The 24622-nt window shown below is 33.6% G+C and overlaps 1 protein-coding gene, 2 long non-coding RNA genes and 1 pseudogene across 4 annotated transcripts; 3 read left to right on the plus strand and 1 right to left on the minus strand.

The window, feature by feature from the left end:
* The first annotated feature begins 2307 nt into the window (after nucleotides 1–2307).
* On the plus strand, nucleotides 2308–2869 carry LOC144574138 (pathogenesis-related protein 1 pseudogene; annotated as a pseudogene).
* Nucleotides 2870–10045: 7176 nt separating this feature from the next.
* On the minus strand, nucleotides 10046–11844 carry LOC144574365 (uncharacterized). The gene is made up of 4 exons (XR_013518196.1): nucleotides 11588–11844; nucleotides 11290–11337; nucleotides 10941–11017; nucleotides 10046–10364 (listed from the first exon to the last, which is right to left on the minus strand). It is a non-coding gene; the product is annotated as an uncharacterized LOC144574365 (long non-coding RNA).
* Nucleotides 11845–14420: 2576 nt separating this feature from the next.
* LOC144574445 (uncharacterized) lies at nucleotides 14421–15681 on the plus strand. 2 transcript variants are annotated; one of them, XR_013518216.1, is made up of 4 exons: nucleotides 14421–14445; nucleotides 14648–14713; nucleotides 15129–15254; nucleotides 15350–15681. It is a non-coding gene; the product is annotated as an uncharacterized LOC144574445 (long non-coding RNA). The 2 variants fall into 2 exon arrangements; XR_013518217.1 differs by having other exon boundaries at nucleotides 15129–15180.
* Nucleotides 15682–18594: 2913 nt separating this feature from the next.
* LOC144574188 (pathogenesis-related protein 1-like) lies at nucleotides 18595–19124 on the plus strand. Its single transcript, XM_078324076.1, has one exon. The coding sequence runs from the start codon at nucleotides 18630–18632 to the stop codon at nucleotides 19122–19124; it is 495 nt and encodes a 164-aa protein (XP_078180202.1). The 5' UTR covers nucleotides 18595–18629.
* The last annotated feature ends 5498 nt before the right edge of the window (nucleotides 19125–24622 follow it).

Here is a 24622-nt window from a genome sequence, read left to right on the forward strand (position 1 = left end):
TGAATTCTAATTAGTTTTGTTACTTTATATTTTCATTTTTTTTTCATTAGGCATATTTTTTCGAGATATATATTTGGATGAAGTTCCAAGGAGGACAAGTTAAATACTATGCATTTTTCTTCTTTAAATTTACTAATAGCGTACAAAATAGTTTGACGGAAAGAGGGCACAAATTAATTTTGATGATAATTGATGGCAGAAAATACACACACACACATATATATATTTTAAATTATGAGTCGAAAGTCAATCTATTTAATACATTTTAAAATCCATGTGTATACTACAGTGAATTTACTTTCCACATGAGAGCTATGTATCTAGCTTTATCATTAAATCATAAACAGATTCTTGATTTTACTATGTATTTGATGTCAATAATATATATATATTTTTTATTTTAACGTCAGCAGGCCAATAGCCAACCAACATATTTCATTAAAGAAGAAAATTATTTACATGTTGATGGCGATAATTGAGAGATATTCACAAGACTTTGGCAAATAGACTTTAATTTTGATTGCGTTAGCCTAATTAAACTTAGTCTTGCTCAAGAGAATTGAACTCCGATATCCATCCAAGAACGTACTAATTCTAACTTTTACGTACATTACTTATCTTCGATTATTCTTATGCCCCTGCATATATATTAAATTATTAGAGTAGAACTAGGGTTTTTTAGAACGAGTTTTTGGTCTAGTGACAAAGACACACGGTCTCTATGTAAGAGGTCATGGATTCAAAATCTGGATGAGAGAAATCATTTGTTATATATTAAGTTATTAACAGAGGTATTAAATAGTTGGGTGGCTTGATATCTAACTTTTACTAAAAAAAAGAAAAAACTAGGGTGTTCATAAGTTCACCAAGTTTCTTGGTGAACTCAAGTCTAAAACTCATGGAATCGGCTTTAAACGACGAATCTGAACCGTTAAAACCTGTTTACTTTAAGAGTGATGTGTCTATATGTAAATTTTTTTTTTTTTGAAATTAATTCTCCTTAGAGTCAAGTGGTAAAAAAACATTCAAAAAATGAATGCATTAAAATTAATTTATTAACCTTCTAATATTGACCGTTTGACTTTATGGTAAATTCTTAATGAATAAGTGTAGAATATGAGTAAGATAATTCTTAGTGAATCTGGATATGAAAATGCTTCCACCCTATCCGTATCCCGTATCCTACCCATTGACACCCCAACTTGGACCTTACAACATATTACACACACACACACAATCTTTAATTTGCAATACAACATTATTTTTTTCTCATTTATTTTGGCAAGTATCCTAAACCATAAGGGAGGATAATTAATTAGGAGGTCTAAAACTGCGGACATGATGATTTTTATGGAATGGAAGGGCATGCAATGCAAGTTCCAAACCTCCGCATAAGGAATTTTTAAGAATAAAAAGCCCAACACGTACTCGAACTGACCGCTTCTTGACAGTTGGAAATTAATATTGATTGGTTCATTTTTATGAATGATATGATTTTCATCAAGTTGCAGAGGTACTGGAATGGTTATTATATATGGTTTCCCATATATACAAGCAATTACCAAATTAAACAACTCAGTCGATAAATAATTGTTGAAAGTAAATCTATCACATAATTTTTCAAATTGAAAAGAACATCGTCAAAGTCCACCATATAAATGATTCTTAATTTTCGGGCTCGAAATATTTTGAAAGGATAATTAAGCTTGGAAAAGCAGAAAACAAGACATGGATATTGATGAAATTTTAGACTTTGACAACAAGACGAGACTACGGACCTCAATTCTCCAAATCACTATTTGAATTTCTAGTTTCGTTACTTTAAATTTTCATTTATTTTCATAAGACTTATTTTTTCGAGATATATATTTTCATTTAAATTTAGTTTCGTTACTCTAAAAAAAAATGGCTTGTTTCGTGTTTTTCTCGTGAATAATACGTGACTCGCGTTTTATTTGCGAATAAATTGTATTATACATTTTTTTGCGTTTTATTCGGCATTCGGTTCGGAAATATCAAAATAACATTTAATACGCTAATTATACTCGAATCTTGTCACTACTATGTTATTTCATAGGGAAAAAGCAACCCGCAACATAAGTTGCCACAGCATGACTATTCATTTGGACTCCCTTGATTACACGTCAGATGCTGATGCGGCATGAGTCACATAAGGTTGCATCATGAAAATATGCTAATGCTATAATAGCCAGGAACCTGCTTGGAGTTTGCCTGATGACTACAGCATTTTTTTTTGTTCCTCTATAAATGATCTAAACTCCTTATTGGACCTTACATGCAACATACACACACAAACTATCTTTTGCAATACAACAAAATGTTAGGCAACAAAGTGGTAGCCTTTGGTTTTGCATTTGTGGTGGCTCTTGCCATAACAAACACATGCTTAGCACAAAACTCTCCTCAAGACTATGTTAATGCCCACAACACTGCACGCTCTGCTGTTGGTGTTGGCCCTGTCACTTGGGACCAGACAGTGGAAACATATGCGCAAAGTTATGCCAATAAAAGAAAAGGCGATTGTCAACTTGTTCATTCCGGTGGACCATATGGTGAAAATATTTTCTGGGGCAACGGTAAGGATTATTCTGGTATAGATGCAGTTAATCTTTGGGTGTCTGAGAAACAATACTACACCTATAGCAGCAATACTTGTGCTTCGGGCAAAGTGTGCGGTCATTATACTCAGGTTGTTTGGCGTAGTTCCACTAAAATAGGATGCGCCAAGGTGGTGTGTGATAACAACGCTGGTATTTTCATCATATGCAATTATTCTCCACCGGGCAACGTTAATGGTCAGCCCCCTTACTAAAAGGGTTCAAGTACTCACGGCCCAATTGATACAATACATCCATAGTACATGGCTTATTAATTGTATCATATTAATTATAAAAAAAATAAGGGCCGTTTATCCCTATCGTGTTAATCATATATGTAATATTGGATTTGAAGTGTTCTTGGATTGTTGATTTGCTTCGTGATATATGTTGAATGAAATAAAATTGTGCTTTGTATTTGGCAATATTAAAGATTTGGCAATATATTAATGAGATCATTTATGGCAAAGCTAAGTAAACTGCAGGCCTAGCAACTCACCGTACAGTTTATTCCCCAATTCTTCCCGTACAAGGTGTTAATAAATAAATTCCAATTTTCAAACATGTTGGTTCGTTATTTTTTTTCTTTTGCAATTTTTAAATAACAAGTATATATGATTTCATGATCTTTTGACGAACTAGAAGAAACTGCAATAATATTTCGATTTTGTCATTCTTTCATAAAGAAATCGAAACATTGAATAAACATATCCCTAGCTAATACAAGAAATAATAAAAAATAAAAATAAAACGGTAGCTTTCTTAAACTAATTGAAAAATTAAATTAACTATTTTTAAAAATGTGTTCGAAATTACCGTGCAGCCCAGGCCCAGATTAGCAGTTTCAGAAAATCCAAAGTAAAAAAATATGAAGTCCCAACTTAAAATCAGAACTCTTTTTAAGCCCGTCTGAAAAAAAAAAGAAAGGACCAAAAAAGTTGAATCCATGTCCTTAGAGTTAACATAATATTTTTTTTTAGATCTGAAACATCCGATCGGAATCTGGACTAATTCGGCCATTAGTAAAATCCACTGAGCCTTTTAATATTTGTACATATTCTGATCGAACGTTTCATTTATTGTAGATAACACTCAAACTTGAGATCCAACTGCCTTAACTGCTAACTTCAGATTCGTAGCACGCTACTCGATAACAGGAAAGTTAGCTCCTGTAAACTGGGTAAAAATGAGTTGTAATGTGTAGCCGACACTCGACTGGTAAATATAAATAACTGTCTAAAGAGATAAAGCAAGAAATATGCATTCTTGCATTGACCGCCCTCTGTTACGCTAGCAAAATATTTTGCGAGCAAATAGAGATTTTGTTTCACTCTATAGACTTTCTGGTTTTCTTCTTTTGTTTTTCTGACCAAAAATCCTCGACAGTCTATGACAGATTGCGGCAATACATTTTTCATTTTAATTTGTTTTTACTTGAGACAAAGCGTGAGAAAGAAAATATAAAGGAACAAATTAAGAGACATGAACGATATGACAGATTCTGTTGAAGTTGTAAGCTAATACGTCACATCAGATTTAGAAGGAAATGAAGAAAGAAACCAACAGATATTTTTTTCAGATTTAGAAAGAAATGAAGAAAGAAACCAACAGATATTTTTTTGGTTAATAAACGGCTGGACTAATTTTATTTTTTATTTTTTAATTTATCATATTTGGTTGGTGTGTAATTTACTTCCAAGTTTAGATTGAATTCTAATTTGTTTCTTAGATAAGAGAGGTAAGCTGTGCGCCTCTTTGATTGATATAAATCCTCTCTGTGTATAGAGATAACTATGTAAGAAAAATATATAATTCAATGATATAAAAGAAAAGAAGGGCAGTTTGAGGAAGTGTGGTGTTATTTGTGCCTTTGATTATCTGAAATTTGACAGATTCTTTTCCAATTTATTTTTTAGATTTATAAAGAGAGATGGAAAGAAGACGAGAGGTAAGCAAGAAAATAGTAGCAGTGATGATAAAGACAAATTTAAGAGGAAAGTCATACATGATCATTTAGCAGCTGAAAAAAAGTATCAAATAAGAATATATCTGAAATAATGGGAGATGGATTTCTCTCTAATCTAAATGGTGCAATATGAGTACTCAAAAGTCAAAATAGCACTCACTTTGGAATTAATTCAGTAACTGGACTCTAGTATATATGAAGCAATTCCTATATATATATATATATATATATATATGATACGTTCAAATGGTATGGTACAAAGCTTCAGTACAATCAAGATGTATCTTTTATCTTTAAATACATTTTTGGTTCAGATTGCAAGTATACAATCCTACTGTGTAGTAAGAAGAAAGAAGAAATGAAATAAAAAAGAAATGATTACACCCAATAAAAAAGAAATGATTACACCCTTTATTGAATCAAGAACCTCTATCTTGCTGAATTTTGCTCAGGAAACCCTTATTCTCCTTGCTTGAACGCTTTCCTTACTTCATAATTTATCGTTAAGTATTGTGTGTGTGGAGAGAGAGAATGAGATTGGATGATAATGAATGATCTTTGCGAAGAGATGCCCAATTAAGAGGCTAGGAAGTGGGGTGAGTGGGTGCTATATTCGGATCATTTCCCAGGTTGCCTTGTCCATATTTAGCTGTAAAACGCGTTAACGAAGTGCCAAAAATAGAAACCGTGTTAAAACTGTATAAATTTGGCTTTCTGCGGATCCAGTGCGGGTGCTCCGGGCCGCACTGTGTGTCCGCACTAGGCTCGGATTTTTTTCTGAGATGCTGAAAATTCGTCTAAGTATTGAGTGCGTCCGCACTGGACAAATTTTCTTTTTTTAGTTTCTCATGTTGTAGATATTCTCGCTAGCTTTCCAAAAAGTGATCGCAAGCCTAAATTGGAGTTACGAGTCAAAGTTATGGTCGTTTTAAGTTCAGACTCATTTTTGGCTGACTTGCTACAGTGCGTCCGCACTGGCTGCTATAGTGCTACAGTGCGGCCGGGTCACCCGCACTGGTTGCTACAGTGCGTCCCGAGCACCCGCACTGCGCTCGGTTTTTCCTGTGTGCCCAGATTTCGGCCGCATCGAAATCCGTGCGTCCGCACGGATTTTGACGAACAACTTATTATACCTTTTTAAAATTGGTGCGCATCCAGAAATCCATCTAAGTACTTAGTGCGGCCGTATCGTAAATCGTGCGTCCGCAGTGAGCATTTTTATTTGGTTTTCTTCATTTTTCTTCATTTTCTGCAAATTAAAACCAAACAAACGCAGTAACTTGATCCTAGATGTATTTTCTTCATTTTCTTCATTTTTCTTTATATTTAAAGTTACTGTCACAAGAAAGAGGGTCATAACATGAGGAATTGTCCAAAGGTAATTATTTTTTAATTGTTCAATGTTGTTTGTGATCGATTTACTATTTATTTGTTTGTGAATGTTTCAATGATAATTAGTACCTTATGTTATGATTGTAGAAAAAAGAGGATGACAAGGCAAGGCAACAAGGAGAGACAATTTCCATACAAAATGACAAGCGTAAAAGAAAAGAACCAATTTCCATAGAAGATGCGAGTGAAGACGAATCTGAATTTATAACTGAAGATGATGAAGATGGCGAAGATGATGCATATGAATCTGATACGGTTTATGGGGATGAAGAAGACCTCTTTTGAGAGCATAGCATGATTTTAAAAAAAAAAAGTTTTTTTTGAAATATGCGCAATACATGTGATGTTTTTGTGCAGTTTTTGTGTAAATCCAAAGCTATAAGGAAAGGTATATTGAAAGCAGTTTATATAAACAATTTACTTTTGTCTTATTTTTGCCTAAGATTAGAAACCGGCTGACCTTTATTTTAGAAAATATAAGCAGTTTAATATGCTAACATGCTATTGTTTTCTTTCTTGGAATTTAAATGAGCATTGCTTTATGCTAACCGCCTGACGGATGGACTCCTGTAATTGCTGATGGAAAAAGGAGCGCTCAGTTTGAGCATACTCTTTTGGCGAGTGTTTCTCTAAGATCAAGATTAAATCTTTATTAATTAGGCACTGATTTTATTGGTTACATCCTCTTAAAATCAAATGTCACTGGTTTTGAGAGCAATTTTTGTTGTATGATAACAAATAAGTGTACTTGACTGTTCATCAATTACATGTATAGTTTTGTGAGGTGCTTTTCCAAATAGCGACTATATAATAATTGTTGTATTTCCAACTATCCCCCTACTCTGTTGAGATGTTTGCACATAAGACCAAATGTAAGGAAAATTTTAGTTTCTGTGAAGTGCTTTCAGCTTTGTTTTGCTTGTAGTATTCAGTTTTTAAAACAAATCATATCAATACTAGTAATCTAGTATTGATACATTTCTGTTATAATTATGCAGAGGGGGTGTGAATGAGTTCAATTTTATTCTTTCATTCTTCTTTCTGTTTTGTAGAGAATGAAAGATGGAATTTCTTTCAAGAGCCGAGCATGAATTTCGAAGGCACAAGAACATGAAGATATGTAAACAAAAACATATCTGACTATTTACACCCTAGAATAAACTACAATATATATCATAGAATCATATATCACTGTTTACACTCGTGGAACAAACTGCATTATATATCATAGAATCATATATCCCTTCACGAGGCTCGAAACTTTCTTCTCCTTTTTCCAACTATCACTATATCTTCTATTTCATCTACTTCCAAATTATCTATTTATCTACAAAAAAAATATAATACCTACAAATTAGATTAAAAAACACTACAATTACTAGAAAATTTAAAAACAATAGTTGAATTGATACTTAAAATTAGTACTTGTCAGCCTCTACAATTTAAATTATATGCTTGTGTAAGGGCCTTATGATCTACAGTACCTGACTTGTTAAATGACATATTATTATTAAATACCAGTCACCTGTTTCTTACTTGGTTATTTTGCAACAAATTATTATAAAAGACCAAATCTGTACTCCATATAAACTCAAGTGAGAATTGACGCAAGATAATAACCTAGAAAAGTTGAATAAATAATAATCTTAAACATGCTGCTACAGGAACCTTTGGTAGCAATCGGAGGCTGAGAGTGAGGCTGGAGGCAGTGGAGAGAGATGAGGCGCGAAGGACGAGACAAGCGGGGCCTTGGTGGAGGCGGAGATCGAGACGGTGGAGAGAGATGAGGCGCTGAGGAGACAAGCGGGGCCTTGGTGGAGGCGGAGATCGAGGCTGGAGACGGTGGAGAGAGATGAGGCGCTAAGGAGGAGACAAGCGGAGCCGTGGTGAAGAGGGCGGTGGAGGCTGTCGTCGTGAGAAAATCGCATGAATTAAAGAGAGGAAAGGGATGAAGGCGCTGGAGAGAGAATGGGACCTAACGGAGCAAATTTGTAACTTTTTCCGTTCCGTTCAATTGAAACTAGTGACTCCAGCGACAATATCTAATCTCATCAAGCACGGATCTAAAATCAAATCAGACGGTTTAAAACTTGATTGCTCTATGCCCCAGGAACAATCGATTTGATATTAGCCTATCTATATATATATATATATATATATATATATATAGAGTTAGGCTACTCTGCTTTGCAAAGCAAACAGCCATCCGTGCTTTGCATTATGGTCCCTTGGATCCCCTTCAAAATTCGTGCAAATCCATCTGATTTGATCTGTGAAATTTCGCTGAAAAAATTAAATGGACCCTCCATTTGCAATTTGAACCCCTTTTTCTTCCTCTCCCGACTCCTCCCTTCCTGTCTTTCTCTCTTGTGCAACTTTCACTCCCAGGGCCATCTCTCTGGCGCAACTTCACTCCCAGTGGCGATAGAAGGCGCCAGGGAGGCGATTTCACCCGGCCACGCCTATCTCCACCTTCTCTCACCCGACCACGGAAGAGCTCCACCGTCTCTCACCCGACCCAGCGGCTGCCCCCTCCTTCCCTGGCGGCTTGCAATAAATCGACAGCTATGTGCGACAGCCAACCCTAGATTGCAATTGAGTAAACAAATTAACTCAATTTTACCTTCAATTTCTCACCTTTTATTTGATGAACCCTAGATTGAGACAGCCAACCCTAGATTGCAGTTGAGTAAACAAATTAACTCAATTTTACCTTCAATTTCTCACATTTTATTTGATGAACCCTAGATTGAGACAGCCAACCCTAGATTGCAGTTGAGTAAACAAATTAACTCAATTGTAATATGAAAGAAGGGCAAATTAACTCAGTTAGGTACTAGATAAGCAAGCAGAAGCAGGTTGTATACCAAGCCTTGAAGCTAATTTCAAAGAAGTGTCAGGGAATGAGGAATTTAATGCCAATCCCATATTTCATGACCCACGAGAGTCGCAATGCAAAGGTAGAAAGAAGAATCCGACACGGATGGTGCCTCCTTCTTTGAAGAAGCGCAGAACTTGTAGCATATGTGGCGAAAAAGAGGGCCACAACTCAAGGACTTGCCCAATGGTTCAATTCTATTTATATATTTTTTCCTTAATTTCAACTTTAAATAAAAATTTCAATTTAGTGCTCACTGTGTTATACTTGGAACCTGACAACCGTACCAGTACTGAATTTTTCCATAAAAATGTCCAAAACATTGCAAATAGGGTTGAAATATCAGACAAGGAAAAAGCAAATGAAAACATTGTCCGAACTTGAATTATTATTTTTAACAGAGTATCTTATTACTCATATGGAAAAGGCAAATGAAAATTTTACATATTTTATTACTCAATTTTATTACTCAATTTTAATTCATGAATTGTTCATTGTGATAGTTGAAAAACAATGAAAAAGGCAAACGAAAGGCGGTTAATGACGAGGAGAGTGGTGTTCACAAGATGGCGGCAACTCAAGAATCTGATGAAGACGATTTATGAACTGTTTTATTTAGATTATCTTTTTCTCTCTAGACTAATTTTATTTAGACTATGTTGTAATTTTATTCTCTCTAGACTATGTTTTAATTTCAAGATGTTTTCATATGCCTTGATCTGAACTCTAATATTCTACATTGATGAAATATTCGGAAATTTACATACTGCATTTAAACTGACTGACTTATTTCCCTTTTACATACTGCATTTAAACTGACCTACATTGATGAAACTAAACTACCTTCTTGGTGCATTTTTCATAATTGTAAGGGCCTAACTGCTTATCTTTCAATATCCAAGTCAAGTTCAAATTCAATCCATGGAAAATTATATAAGAGGTTGGAAGAATAGTATGTCTGTATCCGTATCTTTTCTATAGTTTAGAAATAGCAATAACTTCATATCTCAGTTAGCCTTTTTTCTGTGTGATGTATGATTGGGATGTATGACTTAATGAATAGAAGCCTTTTTTCTATGAGATGTGACCCTCCTGATCATATACAATCACTACCCAAGATATTTGGAAAGGATTACAACATTCGAAAATGATAGCCCACTATGCTGCCAAGTTATGATAAACACACTGAGCTTCAAGAAAAAGGATTCATAAAATCAACAAATACATAGCAATGAACATCCAATGCGCATACAATTCAAGCATACAAAGAAATTATCAGGCAACATACATAATTCATGTAAATAAGATAAGCATTAGGTTCTTACACAGAGTATAATTAATCCACAATTAACACATAAAATACATTAATTCCACATATTGCAATTTGGACAACTATAAAATTGTCTTCCGTAGTTCTTCGCGGTCCATGAACACTTCACTACCGTAGGCTTATGGTATCTCTTGCAAGAAGGGTTTGATGAAGAATGACTATTTTGGCTAGTCATTTTGCCTACACAAAAAAAAAATTAAGAGAAGTCATGCTTTGGAGAAAAATCAAAAGGAAAGCATTTCACTCAATTTAATTTTACCCAGTGTACTGACCTAATCAAGTAGGCGCATTTCACTCTGTTCTAATAAAATTTGATATGCCAAAGAAGTTCTAATCAAGTATACCCAATCAGTCCTAATAAATTGAACTGAACAAGGATTAGCATGGCAGGTACTAACACTAACACTAACACTAACAAATTTGATTTGGCATATACCCAATCAGTTCAATTTAGTATACTCAACACTAACACTACCACTACCATGGCATATACCCAATCACAATTTAATCTGTGATTTGGCATATACTCAATCACAATTTAACACTACCATGGCATATACCCAAACACAATTTAACACTAACAGGTCAAATTTGGCATATACCCAATCACAATTTATAGAACTGATTTGGCATATATCCAATCAGTTCTAATAAATTTGATTTGGCATATACTCGGGTCTCCAAGCACAATTTAATCTGTTCTAATTATATATGCCCAATCAGTTCTAATAAAATTTGCAATGATTTCACTCTGACCTAAAATTTCAGAATGGGAGAAGCATTTCTGGCACTGATTCCAGATCCTGTCACCTGTTTAGCTAAATGAAAGGGACCTGAAAATTGCCAAAAAGGGGTCAAACCAATAAAAATACATGCTTGATGGTTCATACAATTTCGTACCAGTACCAGAGTTCTGGCCATACGGCACTAAAATTTCAGGGTTATATTGCAAACAAAATACTCAAAAAAAAAAAAAAATTCTGTTAAACATCGTGGAAGAAAAAAATAATATATATCCATCACAAACAAAACATTAAAATAAAATAAAATAAAATATAAAACGTTTCTCCATAATAAATTACACAAAAGAGATTTTGGCAAGTACCGTTACAATGAGAATGCAACCCTTGGGCCCAGTTACGGATCTAATGGCCTGTCCATGATAAAATTATCACTTTCATTCTTTGTAAATTTCAAACTAAAATAAAGATTTTGCTAGACATGCTGTCAGAAGACGTATAAGAAAGTTACTTACAATTAGCTAAGGTTTAAAGACCCAAAAGCGATCATGTTCATATGGTACCGTATTAGTTCAATATCAGTTGGGACTAGTTTGGGTAAAACTGGTATTTTGTAGAAGCCAACCAAACAATGTTTAGGAGGAGAGGGAGGTGATAACTTACTTAGTCGTCGCTGTGAGACACCGCCGAAACCTTAGTCGCAGAAACCCAAGTCGCCGCCGAAACCCTAGGTCGCCGCTGGGAGTGAATCGCGCAAGAGAGAATCGCCGCTGGGAGTGAATCGCCGCTGGCAGTGCCGCTGGGAGTGAATCGCGCATGAGAGGTGGCGCTGCTGGGTTGAGTTTTATCGCCCTGGGAGTGAAAGTTGCACAAGAGAGAAAGACAGGAAGGGAGGAGTCGGGAGAGGAAGAAAAAGGGGTTCAAATTGCAAATGGAGGGGTCCATTTAATTTTTTTAGCGAAATTTCACATATCAAATCAGATGGATTTGCACGAATTTTGAAGGGGATCCAAGGGACCATAATGCAAAGCACGGATGGCTGTTTGCTTTGCAAAGCAGAGTAGCCTAACTCTATATATATATATATATATATTATCTCCTCCTTATTAAGGAGCTTAATGTCTAGATCCTGCAAGGGTTCTGATTTACTGTTTTTTTGACAGAAGAATGCTCAGCCATTGAATTTTCAGATCGCACCTTTTTTTGATTAAATACACCATTTTTCTGTGTAGAAGTTTAAATTTAGTTCAAATTGGACTCGTCACACGTATTATCACACATATTGTCACAAGTATTTTTATTCTGCACTGTTGGATCTGAATCAAAAATCGTGCAGATTTAATCTCAGATGGACAAATTTTTTCGCTGGGACGCTTGTTGTTCGTCCCCGTCCCCTATCCCTTCTTTCCAAAGAAAAAGAAAGAGAAAAAGAAACCGAATCGCCTCAGCCATCTCCGCCATCTCTCTCGCTCTCTCACCTGACCCGCGCCGAGCCATCTCTCCCCCTTTTGCTCAGACCGATGGCCTCCCCCTCTCTTTCTCTTGCCCGAGTACCAAGCACAACCCCCTCCCCCCGCAATGCTTAAGCTGGCGTTGTTCGGCGCCGCCCGCCGTCTACGCCGCCTTGAACAGCCTCTACAACATCGATGGTGGTCATCGCGCCATTGTCTTCAATCGGATCGACGGTATTTAAGACAAGGTCTCCGATCTCTTCTCTTCCTTCAATTTTTGTTACGGAATCGGTGTCGGTAGAGTCGAAATAGCAAATGAACTCTTAAGAGGTGTTAGGTTTTTTGATTTGATTTCATAATCGTGGTTGTAGAAAGGAGTTGGTGTCAGAACCTGTGATTATTCAGTTTTTATTTTTTAATTTGTGCCTTTTTCATGTTAAGTCTTGTAGTTGCAATTTTTTTGGGACAGTTTTATTTCTATTTCCCACTGATGTTGTATTGAATTGCTATTTGGTTCATGTGTTTGTAATCTCAGTTTGTTGAAGAAGAATATTATTTTTGTTGTGATATATTGCATCTTAGAAAAGCAACGTTACCTTATAACACACTTAATCAAAACTCTTGCAGTGCACAAGTCAATTAGCTTATTTCTTACCCATAAACGATTCCCTTTTAATGGTAATTGTTCGATAAAAATTTAGGTTTTGTTGCTCATGGCTTCAGCATTAAATATGCCGATATCTCAATCCACTGCTGAAGGAGTATTTAACACCCTATCAGAAGGGCTGCGATCACGGCAGCAGAGTGTCGCCAAAATTACTGAAATGATCCATGTAAGTTTTGTCATGAGTAATTTTCAATTTTTCATTTTACCATGCAAAAACACTCCTTGATTTTCAGTATTTGCGAGCCACAGAGAAACCACCGACCTTAAGAAATTATCAAGCGGAATTATTCCATTCCAGTACAGGATTGCTTTATATTGAATTTTGTATATGGGAATGATGGTAGTTCTTTATTACTTTATACCAAGTTTTTTCAATTCCTGATGTTAGATTTAGGGTTTTCATGCAAATAGTACAAATTGGGGTCTAAAATTTAAACTTGACCTTATTAATATTTGTTAATTTATATCCATGAAAAGTAATTTTAGATATAAAGGAGCATTAAGAGCTGGAGATTATAACTGAAGATCAGTCTACAAAAAGGTTGGTACCAGTCAATTATTTTATGTATCTCCTAATTATAATAGTGTTGAGAATATATAACTATAAGGGTATTTATGGAATACTGGCCAAATCAGTGTTGAGAATATAACTCTAAGGCCCCGCTAATGATTAGGGGCATGTGAAATCTGAACTAAGGGTTAAGAATTAGAGAGGAGTTTGTCGGATGCCCAAATCTTCCTTAGATATAGCTTAAGGAAGATTTCAAGTATCATTACTTGCAAAATATTGAATTCTTTTTTCACTGAATGATCAGGCTCTCTGTAGAAGTTAGAATGAACTGAGTTGTTTGCAAGAAATTATATCCTGCTATTCAGGAATAGGCAAAATGCAATTAGTATTTGCATTCACGTTGCCAATCAAACTTCTTGACTAAACTTGAACAGGATGTTGGAAATAATGTGCATGAAAATTGAAAATCTCTTCAAAGAGTTTTGGAAGTATGCAACAATGAACTGATACAGAATTGGAATCATGACAGGTACGGGCTGGATGAGGGGACATTGAACCAGAGCTGGTACAGAGGTGAACCGGTACGAACAGGCACTTATGTGTGACTACCCAGCTAATCATAGTATTGGATGGAGAGATCCTGGTTTTATACATGATGGCGTCATGAAGGGATTAGAGAATGGAAAGAGATATTACTACATAATTGGAATCATAACAGGTACGGGCTGGATGAGGGACATTGAACCAGACAGCTGGTACAGAGGTGAACCGGTACAAACAGGCACATATGTGTGACTACCCAGCTAATCATAGTATTGGATGGAGAGATCCTGATTTTATACATGATGGCATCATGAAAGGATTAGAGAATGGAAAGAGATATTACTACAAGGTAACTATTTAGTATAAGAAAGAAGTTCCTTTTTTTTTTGTTCACTTCTGTGTAGAAGATTATATAGACACTCATCTAAGGTCTGCTTATTAGTTGTGTAACTGGTACTGGTACCAACGATATGTCTTGGTAGCTAAACTACCAGGCTGCATTTTCACCTATTAGCTATCATATTCTGGTTTTTTTTGTGCTGTGCTCTCAGGGATAGATCAAAAGGGGTTTCAAAAATGAAGACGTGGCAGGTATGCACAAAGACCCAATTATCCAGGTGCCCACCTTGCTATTTTGTCTTTAAAGTTTGGAAAATGATATTTATAGGTCTGTTTATCTATAAAGAGAATCTTATCCTATAGCATTTTGTTTGATGAATTTTGTGGTTATAAATTTTGAAAGAGGGTGATTTGGCTGAGTGAATCCAATATCTGAGTACCGATCACATGTTGATGTTGTTAATAGCCACAAATGACACTACTTTCAATCATAATTTATTATTAACCTCTCAATATTTGATTCATTAGTAAAAGCCCAGATAGAGGCGACAGCAGACCTCAACTGATGCCAAAATATTAAGCTGTTAAGAAATTTCACTTGCACTGGAAAACTTCATATCCTCCGGTTGAATATGCATCCTTGTTGCATCTAATGTTTTAAATTTATTGACAATTAACTGTTTTTTTTTTCAGGGACTAAGCTTTACACAAGAAATGATGTTAAAACCGACAAGAGCATTTTCAGGTGGTTGCCGAATGTGCATAGCACTTGCACGTGCTCTATTTATTGAACCTGATCTTTTACTTCTTGAACTAAGGGTAACTTGTTTTTATTATTGTTCTGGAATAACATCTGATATATGGTATGTCTTTTCTTACAACTTAAATTTCTATTCCTTTTTTTTTATTTGCAGAACCATCTACATCTCCACACTGTCTTATGGCTGGAGTCATATCTGACGAAGTGACCTAAAACTTTTATTGTCGTTTCTCACGCCAGAGAATTTATTCAACACATCAAGTTAGCAAATATTTTTTAGTATTGATCAGGTAAAAGTGCAGATCTTTGCTGCACATATATGGATACAAGTATTGTATTGGATACGGTGTGATACAGCAAAATCCAATTTTTCAAAATTATAAGATATGATACATATACTTGTCTAAAAAACCAGTAAATTTGGTCCCTAAGTACATTTTCATATATTGATCCATTGTACGGACCAATATGTGCTATGCATAATACCATAGCCTCATTCAACTAACTTTTTTACCTCTTTGTTGATAGTAAATGGTATCTCAATTATAGTATGATAAATGTGTCCTGGTGGGATAATGTTACCAGTACACAGTACCTAAACTGGTTCAGTGGTATTTAGAAATCAACTATTACTAGATAGAGCATAACAAAGGGAAGGAATTCTCATTTTCTAACTTTATTTATAATTTGGATTTAGAACGAATCTATTTGAATATCATTTATAGATATTATTGAATTATTATTTTTTTATTAATCTATTTTTTATTAAAATATATTTTCAATTAGAGTAGTTATAAAATATCGAATTGTGCGGCTTAGTTAGAAATAATTAAAAACACGTAAAATGGATAAACAATTCGTTTTTAAAATTTTATAAATAAATTATGTATCTAAATTATAAACTAAAATATATTAAACTAACAATATAGTTTAGTAATAATTGCACAGTTTACATATTTTAGTAAAATAATAGCATTAGGAAATTTTAATAATAAATTAACCTTCGAAACCGCATTTTGACCAATTTAAAATAATTAGAGTTGAGTTTAAATAAATCAAATAGGCAAGTAATTATGATCTATTAATAGGTAAGGCACATTTAAAATTTATGTAACTAACGAATAATTATTTTTGCGAATATTTTGATATTTGAATTTTTACAAGCAATATATCTTCAAATTAAATTATTAAACATATAAATTATTTTATGATTAAATTAGATTAATTTAGATCAAGGTGAATGATCAATATATGACAAACTAATAAATTAAGATTAATGCTAAGTTCCTTGATTAAAACAGTTTGTTTACTATGTGCAGACTCAACATGCTGTGAGGTGCTACCAAATGTGGTGTCAACGTATTGCAATTACTGACTTCAGTAGCTTTTAGGTTGTTTGTTTTGTTTTAGCTTTGTATGTTTATGGCTTTTATTAGAGAATGCTATATTTTTTTCTTCCTATATTCAATTCAAATATAATATCTTAGTTTACATTTAGCGATATATTTTTTTCTCTATTTTTTATCATAAAAAAATACTTTAGTAAATTAGATTTTCTACTACATAATTTGCTCCCGTTGCTGTGTACGGGCACGATTACTAGTATATATATATATATATATATATATAGAGAGAGAGAGAGAGAGAGAGAGAGGCTAATATCAAAACGTTTGCACCAACCTTCCCGTGCAACCGAGTGGGTTTCCGATTTTTAAAGTCCAAATGATAAATCTGAACCTTTAGATGTGTTCTACATATTAAAATCTACTTGGAGACCAAATTTTACATTTTTTGGAATTTTTTTACTATTTATTAAGCCACTTTGAAAATTGCTGATCCAACGGTGGCTTCTGATTTTTTGGAATTTTTTTGGAATGTTAAAACTGACAGGATGCGGGAGATATTTCTAAAATATAGTTTGCCGTATTCTGTCAGATAAATTTTGTAAGAAACTTTGGGATGTGGTTAATATGTAATGGTATTATTGGTAATGCATATAAAAGATCCACTGCCTTACGTATATGTTTTTAATAAATATACGTGGCAGGCTGTTATACCCGATTTGAGGTGTGACATAGATCAACAATTTGAACCTTAATTTGAATAGAATTAGATAAAACTGCTATGTATATATACCCAAATTGATTCAGATTGGAGCTAATCCGCCAAATACTATATATATAGAGTCGATATATGGTAGATCTGTACTCGTTTAGACATGAAACTCCAATTAATTCTCACCCGATTCGACTTCTTCTGGCCCTTGCTACACGAGTTGTGATGGTGATGTAAGAGGCAGAGGTAGCATGATATTAGTAGTACTGATGAACAGTTCCAATAGAAGTCGTTATAATTAACCAAATAAATAATAAAAGGGAGGATAATTAGGAGATCATCTAAAGCTGCGGACAGATTTTTATGGAATGGAAGGGCAAGTTCCAAACCTCCGCATAGGATTCATTTTTAAGAATAAAAAGCCCAACAGGTACTCGAACTGATCGCTTCTTGACAGTTGGAAATTAATATTGATTGGTTCATTTTTATGAATGATATGATTTTCATCAAGTTGCAGAGGTACTGGTATGGTTATTATATATGGTTTCCCATATATATAATCAATTACCAAATTAAACAACTCAGTCGATAAATAATTGTTGAAAGTAAATCTATCACATAATTTTTCAAATTAAAAGAATTACATCGTCAAAGTCTTAAGTCCACCATATAAATGATTCTTAATTTGCGGGCTCGAAATATTTTGAAAGGATAATTAAGCTTGGAAAAGCAGACAACAGGACATGGATATTGATGAAATTTTAGACTCTGACAACAAGACGAGACTACGGACCTCAATTCTCCAAATCACTATTTGAATTTCTAGTTTCGTTACTTTAAATTTTCATTTATTTTCATAAGACTTATTTTTTCGAGATATATATTTTCATTTAAATTTAGTTTCGTTACTCTACAAAAAAAATGGCTTGTTTCGCGTTTTTCTAGCGAATAATACGTGGCTCGCGTTTTATACGCGTTTTATTCGCGAATAAGATGTTTTATACATTTTTTTGCGTTTTATTCAGAGTTCGGTTCAAAAACGTCAAAAAAACATTTAATACGCAAATTAAACACGAATTATACCGAAATCTTGTCACTACTATGTTATTTCATAGGGAAAAAGCAACCCGCAACATAAGTTGCCACAGCATGACTATTCATTTGGACTCCCTTGATTACACGTCAGATGCTGATGCGGCATGAGTCACATAAGGTTGCGGCATGAAAATATGCTAATGCTATAATAGCCAGGAACCTGCTTGGAGTTTCCCTGATGACTACGGCATTTTTTTTTTGTTCCTCTATAAATGATTTAAACTCCTTATTGGACCTTACATGCAACATACACACACACAAACTATCTTTTGCAATACAACAAAATGTTAGGCAACAAAGTGGTAGCCTTTGGTTTTGCATTTGTGGTGGCTCTTGCCATAACAAACACATGCTTAGCACAAAACACTCCTCAAGACTATGTTAATGCCCACAACACTGCACGCTCTGCCGTTGGTGTTGGCCCTGTCACATGGGACCAGACAGTGCAAGCATATGCGCAAAGTTATGCCAATAAAAGAAAAGGCGATTGTCAACTTGTTCATTCCGGTGGACCATATGGTGAAAATATTTTCTGGGGCAACGGTAAGGATTATTCTGGTATAGATGCAGTTAATCTTTGGGTGTCTGAGAAACAATACTACACCTATAGCAGCAATAGTTGTGCTTCAGGCAAAGTGTGCGGTCATTATACTCAGGTTGTTTGGCGTAGTTCCACTAAAATAGGATGCGCCAAGGTGGTGTGTGATAACAACGCTGGTATTTTCATCATATGCAATTATTCTCCACCGGGCAACGTTAATGGTCAGCGCCCTTACTAATTAAAAGGGTTCAAGTACTCACGGCCCAATTGATGCAATATATACATCCATAGTACATGCATGGCTTATTAATTGTATGATATTATATAACAAATAAGGGCCGTTTATCCCTATCGTACGTGTTATATATGGAATAATATTGGATTTGAAGTGTTAACTCTTGATTGCTGATTTGCTTCGTGATATATGTTGAATGTAATATATTTATGTTGAATGAAATAAAATTGTGCTTTGTATTTATTGGCAATATTAAACAACATTAATGAGATCATTTATAGAAAGGCTAAATAAACTGCAGGCCTAGTTTATTCCCCGATTCTTCCCGTAGAAGGTGGTTAATAAAAAAATTCCAATTTTGAAAGATGTAGGTTCATTATTATTTTTTTCTTCTGCAAATTTTAAATAAGAAGTATATATGATTTCATGATCTTTTGACGAACTAGAAGAAACTGCAATAATATTCCGATTTCATCATTCTTTCATATAGAAATCGCAACATTGAATAAACATATCCCTAGCTAATTAATTATTACAAAAAATTAAAGCAAAAAATAGTAGCTTGCTTAAACTAATTTAAAAATTAAATTAACTATTTAAAAAAATGTTTTGCGAATTACCGTGCAGCCCAGGCCAGATTAGCAGTTTCAGATCCGAAGTCAAAAATATGAAGTCCAAACTTAAAATCAGAACTCTTTTTAAGCCCGTCTGAAAAAAAAAAAAGGAAAGGATTATTTTTAACCTTCCACAGCCACGTCCTAAATCAATCAATCAAAAAATGTAAAATTTGATCTGCAAGTACATTTTAAGTACATATCCATTATGTTGAACGGTTTTGATCGACTTTTTGGACTTTGAAAACTTTGAAAATGCACGATGTTATTCGATGTCACCAAAAAAGGGTGTCATCCGATCTCTCCTCTATAAATATATATAAATAATAGATTGTGAAATATCTAATTAAACCCGTTATGAAGTGATCAAATTAAGTATTATTTATCGGATTCAACAAGGGCGGAACTAGAAAATTTGAATAGAGGGGGCTAATTTATAAAATGTAATATGTGAAAAAAGACAAAAAAAAGAGTGTGGTTAGCGGGAATTGAACCCATGACCTCACACATACCAACAAGAGTACAAACCACTAGACTACCAATACAATTTTATTATTTTATGAGAGAGGCTCAACTATATAAAAGTTCAAAAAATTCAAAAGTTCAACTAAATTTTAATATACATAATTACTAATTTTAAAATCATAGAGTGGCTTAGCACCCCCTACCATACACATAAATCCGCCCCTGGGATTCAATATATGTCATGAGAAATGAGGCATTTAATGTGTGAAATGCGTATTAATAACTTTATGATTTAGTGATGGTCTAAATTATATAAAATTTTGTAATAATATAATTATACAATTGGTCCTTGGGTAACACAATAAATAGGACAATATTCCGTAAATAAGAAAATACCCAAAAGGCAAGTTCTGAATTCAGACTCACTAAAGATTCAATAAAAAAATAGGTTACATATCCGATAAGAAAAACAAGATTAATTAATTAATTAATTAAAAAAGAAAAAAGGCGCCTATTGAATGATGAATGGGTCTATATCATCTAATAATTAAGATACGGCTCTAGTCTCTCTCTCTAGTTTCTCTCTCTACATAAAAACAAAATTAGAGATTGATATTTGAGTGAATGAATACATGATTTTTTTTCAGTTGAGAACTTGAATAAGGTATCTCTTCTTGTGCAGAAGAGAACGTTGCCGCTGCCGTCTCTCTCGCTCTCTCCATCGAACTTGGGAGGAATTGTTTGAAAAGAAAATGCTTCCGGTGATCAACGGTTATTGTGTATTTCTGAAAGACCATGACTACGGATTAAGATAATCTAGAATTTCATATTAGAGGTCCACTAGAGGATCGTGGCATATCTAGGGTTTATATATATAGTACGGTTCTGCATAAAATAAATTCTATCAATTGGTATCAGAGCCTACTCTAGTTGAACCGATTAATTTCTACAGAAAGATTACTATTTCAGAAATTAATTTTATTTGGAAATTTTCGAAAATCAATTTTCAAAATTCTTGATCATACGGCTTGTACGTAACTCTGTTTTCTAAGTTTCTATTTTGATTCAAATTAATTAAGTCTGTTTTCCGCATGACAGTGCTATGTGATTTCCGAAAAGAATTTTTATCTTCGGAACTTGTTGGCTTATTTATGTGATTCATAATGATTCTGAAAGGGGAGTGCTATATTAAAGGCATTTATTTTAATTTTGAGAGCTAAATTTTTTTTTTTGGGAGTGCTATTCTACACGCAGCATTTGTGAAATCTAGCGCTGAGAGAATATTTTTTAACTAAATTCCAGTTTTACCCTCCCAGCATTATCTTTCTTCAATTAATCCAATTAATGCATAGTCTCTCGTCGAATAAGCAATTAAAGAAAAAAAATAAGATGGCAGATTCTCTACCAAAAATAAAAAATTTAAGCAGATTCTCTCTTGTACTTGGACTCAATCAAATGTACGATTCTTCATCCACAAGAATGAAAATTAATCAAATTGCAAAATTTATGGCTGAAGAACTCAAAATGAAATCAAATTTCACGATATTGTTCATCTATCGTATCGTCATTATGATACTGCAGAGGATCTCAATAAATCAAATAAGCAAGCAACTTTTGAAGTCAGCTAGTGATCAAAGCCAGCAAGATCATTCTACCAACCGCTCAAATTTCAAAAAAAGGTGTTACAGCTCAAGTTTTTTTTTTTTTTTTTGTATCGCCATAGATATATTTCCGATTTTTTTATAAATACTCAAAATTAATAACAAATTATCGAATCTAACCCATTTTTCAACTTATTTCGAAAACTAGCCAAACCGGTTAACCATTAACGGGAAATATGTCATGCAACCGGTTATTGGTTAACCGGATTCTAGGTCCGGTTAATGGGTAACCGGAAAGGTTGTTTTTTAAGAGTCTGGTTATCGGTTAACCGGATTTGTGAATTTTGCTTCTTTTTTTTTTTTTTTTTTAAAAACAGAAATTTCTAATTTGTTTATTTTTTGTATTAAAATATTAGAAATGTTGAATATATTTCTTGAAAAATAGATGAAATACAATATAATTTGATTTATTAAAAAGACTGCAGCAAATAACCCGGATCAATTAATTCAGTTTTATCAATAAAAATTGATGACACAAAAGGCTTCGACAGCACAATTTGAGTACTCAATTCAGTTTTATCAATATATCTTACTTGGATATACATATAGCCCAAGTGGAAGATTGTTGGAATTAATTTCAATTAATTACAATATATGTGGAATTATATGTGATATAAATATATATTGAATAATAGACTATGAAATATCTAATTAGACGCGTTATGAGTACATTGGAATTAATTCAGTAAGTGGACTCTAGTGTATATATATTAAGCAATTCATATATATATATATATATGGCACAAGAATCAAAACGAAATTAACTAAAATATAAATTTTTTTCCAAATTAACCATGCAATATTTGCAAGTTACTGGATAAAAATTGTTGTCAATTGTCTACTTTGTCTTTTTGAAGTAGGACAAAATATTAATTGTCGCCAATTGTCAAAGTTCACATGCATGGCAAATTCTCTATCGAGAGATGCACGCCATGTAGAAAATAGGAAAAACCAGTAATTAATGCTGGTTAATTATGATTTTAACTATTACTACCGAAATTTATGCGAAGATGGTAAGATTATATATCCTCTTTTCCTCATACTGCAATGCATGCACACATGGTATTCTGGTTGACTGGTGGTCCTGAGTTCTGGCAATGACTTTGACTAGCCCGTTTGGTTTAATTTGTAATGTGTAAAATGCTATATATAAAATGAAGCCGGTATGTTTTGTAGTATATACATGCATGCGAACAAGAATATAGAAATATCCCGTACGTACAACTAAAATCCGATAAATTCTGAAGGCCTAATTTTAATTATGGAGAGTGCTATTTTAAGCACACGAATTTTACTTTTAAATGCTGAGAGAATTCTTTTTATTTTTAATCTAGTTTAATCCATTATTTAGTAAATTCTTATTTTGCTTCTAATTAATTCTAGCTATTAATTATGGAAGGAGAATTCATGGCTACAGAAGCTTTTGTTCATCAAATAATTCATGCCTAACAAAGTTGCTTCTTCTACATATACAACTCCATATTGATTCAAATTTAGGAAATTAAATTTTCTAAGTAATGAATTGATGAGATCATTTATTGAGATTAGTAAAAAAAATTAATGGTAGAACAAATTCTTATTTGATCCAACGAAAAATATTTGATTAAAAAGATGGTCAAATTCTTTAGTTTTAATATGTGCAAATAAAATTATGAAATAAATATAACATGCTAAATTTTGGAACCTTTTTCAATTGAGGAGTCATTGACTAATATTTAGAAGTTAATAAACGTTTCGTAATTAATCTCCCAAGTATTTTATTTGTGAATTAAAATAGATATTTTCATTTTGTGGATACCTTTTATTGTATTTTAGTGGTAAAATGTTAATCTTCAAGATAAAATAAATTGGTTCATATTGTAATTATGATCATATGGTTCAAAGTTGAAATAATTGCATTCTTTTATTTATGATTTTCATAAATATACAAGATATGTCATTTGTGCTGTTAAGTCTCAAATGTTTTATTAAATTTATTGAGGACAAAGTTGAAATAAAAAAAATCTCTCAGCTCTTAATAATAGAATTCTTGAGTTCAAAATTCGTTCTCCTTTAATTATACTGTATATAGAATTGGAAAAGATAATGTATACATTGAAAGTCGCTGTGAAAGGCACATGCATGCAACTTTTTTTTAGTTGATCACAAGCATGCAACTTGTATTAATCATGTGACGTTGCGTTATTTCGGAACATGCATGGAGCGATAAATAAGTATTTAGGGGGGAGGAATGTTAGAACTAAAACGGATCTGTGCATGCCTTAGCGATAACATGAAGAAAATTAAAGAGAAGCATTATTAGTAATTATTTTATCATTCAAAATTAAAAAGCGAAGGTCGTATAGATGCCATGCACGCAAGGGCAGCAGGAGAGGGATTTTCGAGGTGCAATTCGTCAAACTATCATATGCACGCCGAAAGATGCATGTATTATCGATCAGAGTCATTCCCTTTAATTTGTATATATATATATAGGAATATGCTAGCATGCTATGCATAGCATAGAGCCCCTCCGTGTAACGGCTCGGATTTCGAGTTTTTAAAATCCTAACGATCGATCCGAACCGTTCATCTTGTTCTCCATATTAATATGTGTTTGGAGACCAAATTTTACATTTTTCAGAATTTTTTTACTATTTCTTTAGATTTATTGAAAATCGCTGTTTTTGGAGAGACCCACTTGCACTATTTTTGGAAAGTCCGCCTTGTTTATTTACAAAGACCAGCGCGTGTGTGTATATTAGTATATATTATATATGGG

This window comes from Carex rostrata, chromosome 22, assembly GCF_964058835.1.
Source record: "Carex rostrata chromosome 22, lpCarRost1.2, whole genome shotgun sequence".
In the NCBI taxonomy this organism is placed as follows: Eukaryota; Viridiplantae; Streptophyta; class Magnoliopsida; order Poales; family Cyperaceae; genus Carex; species Carex rostrata.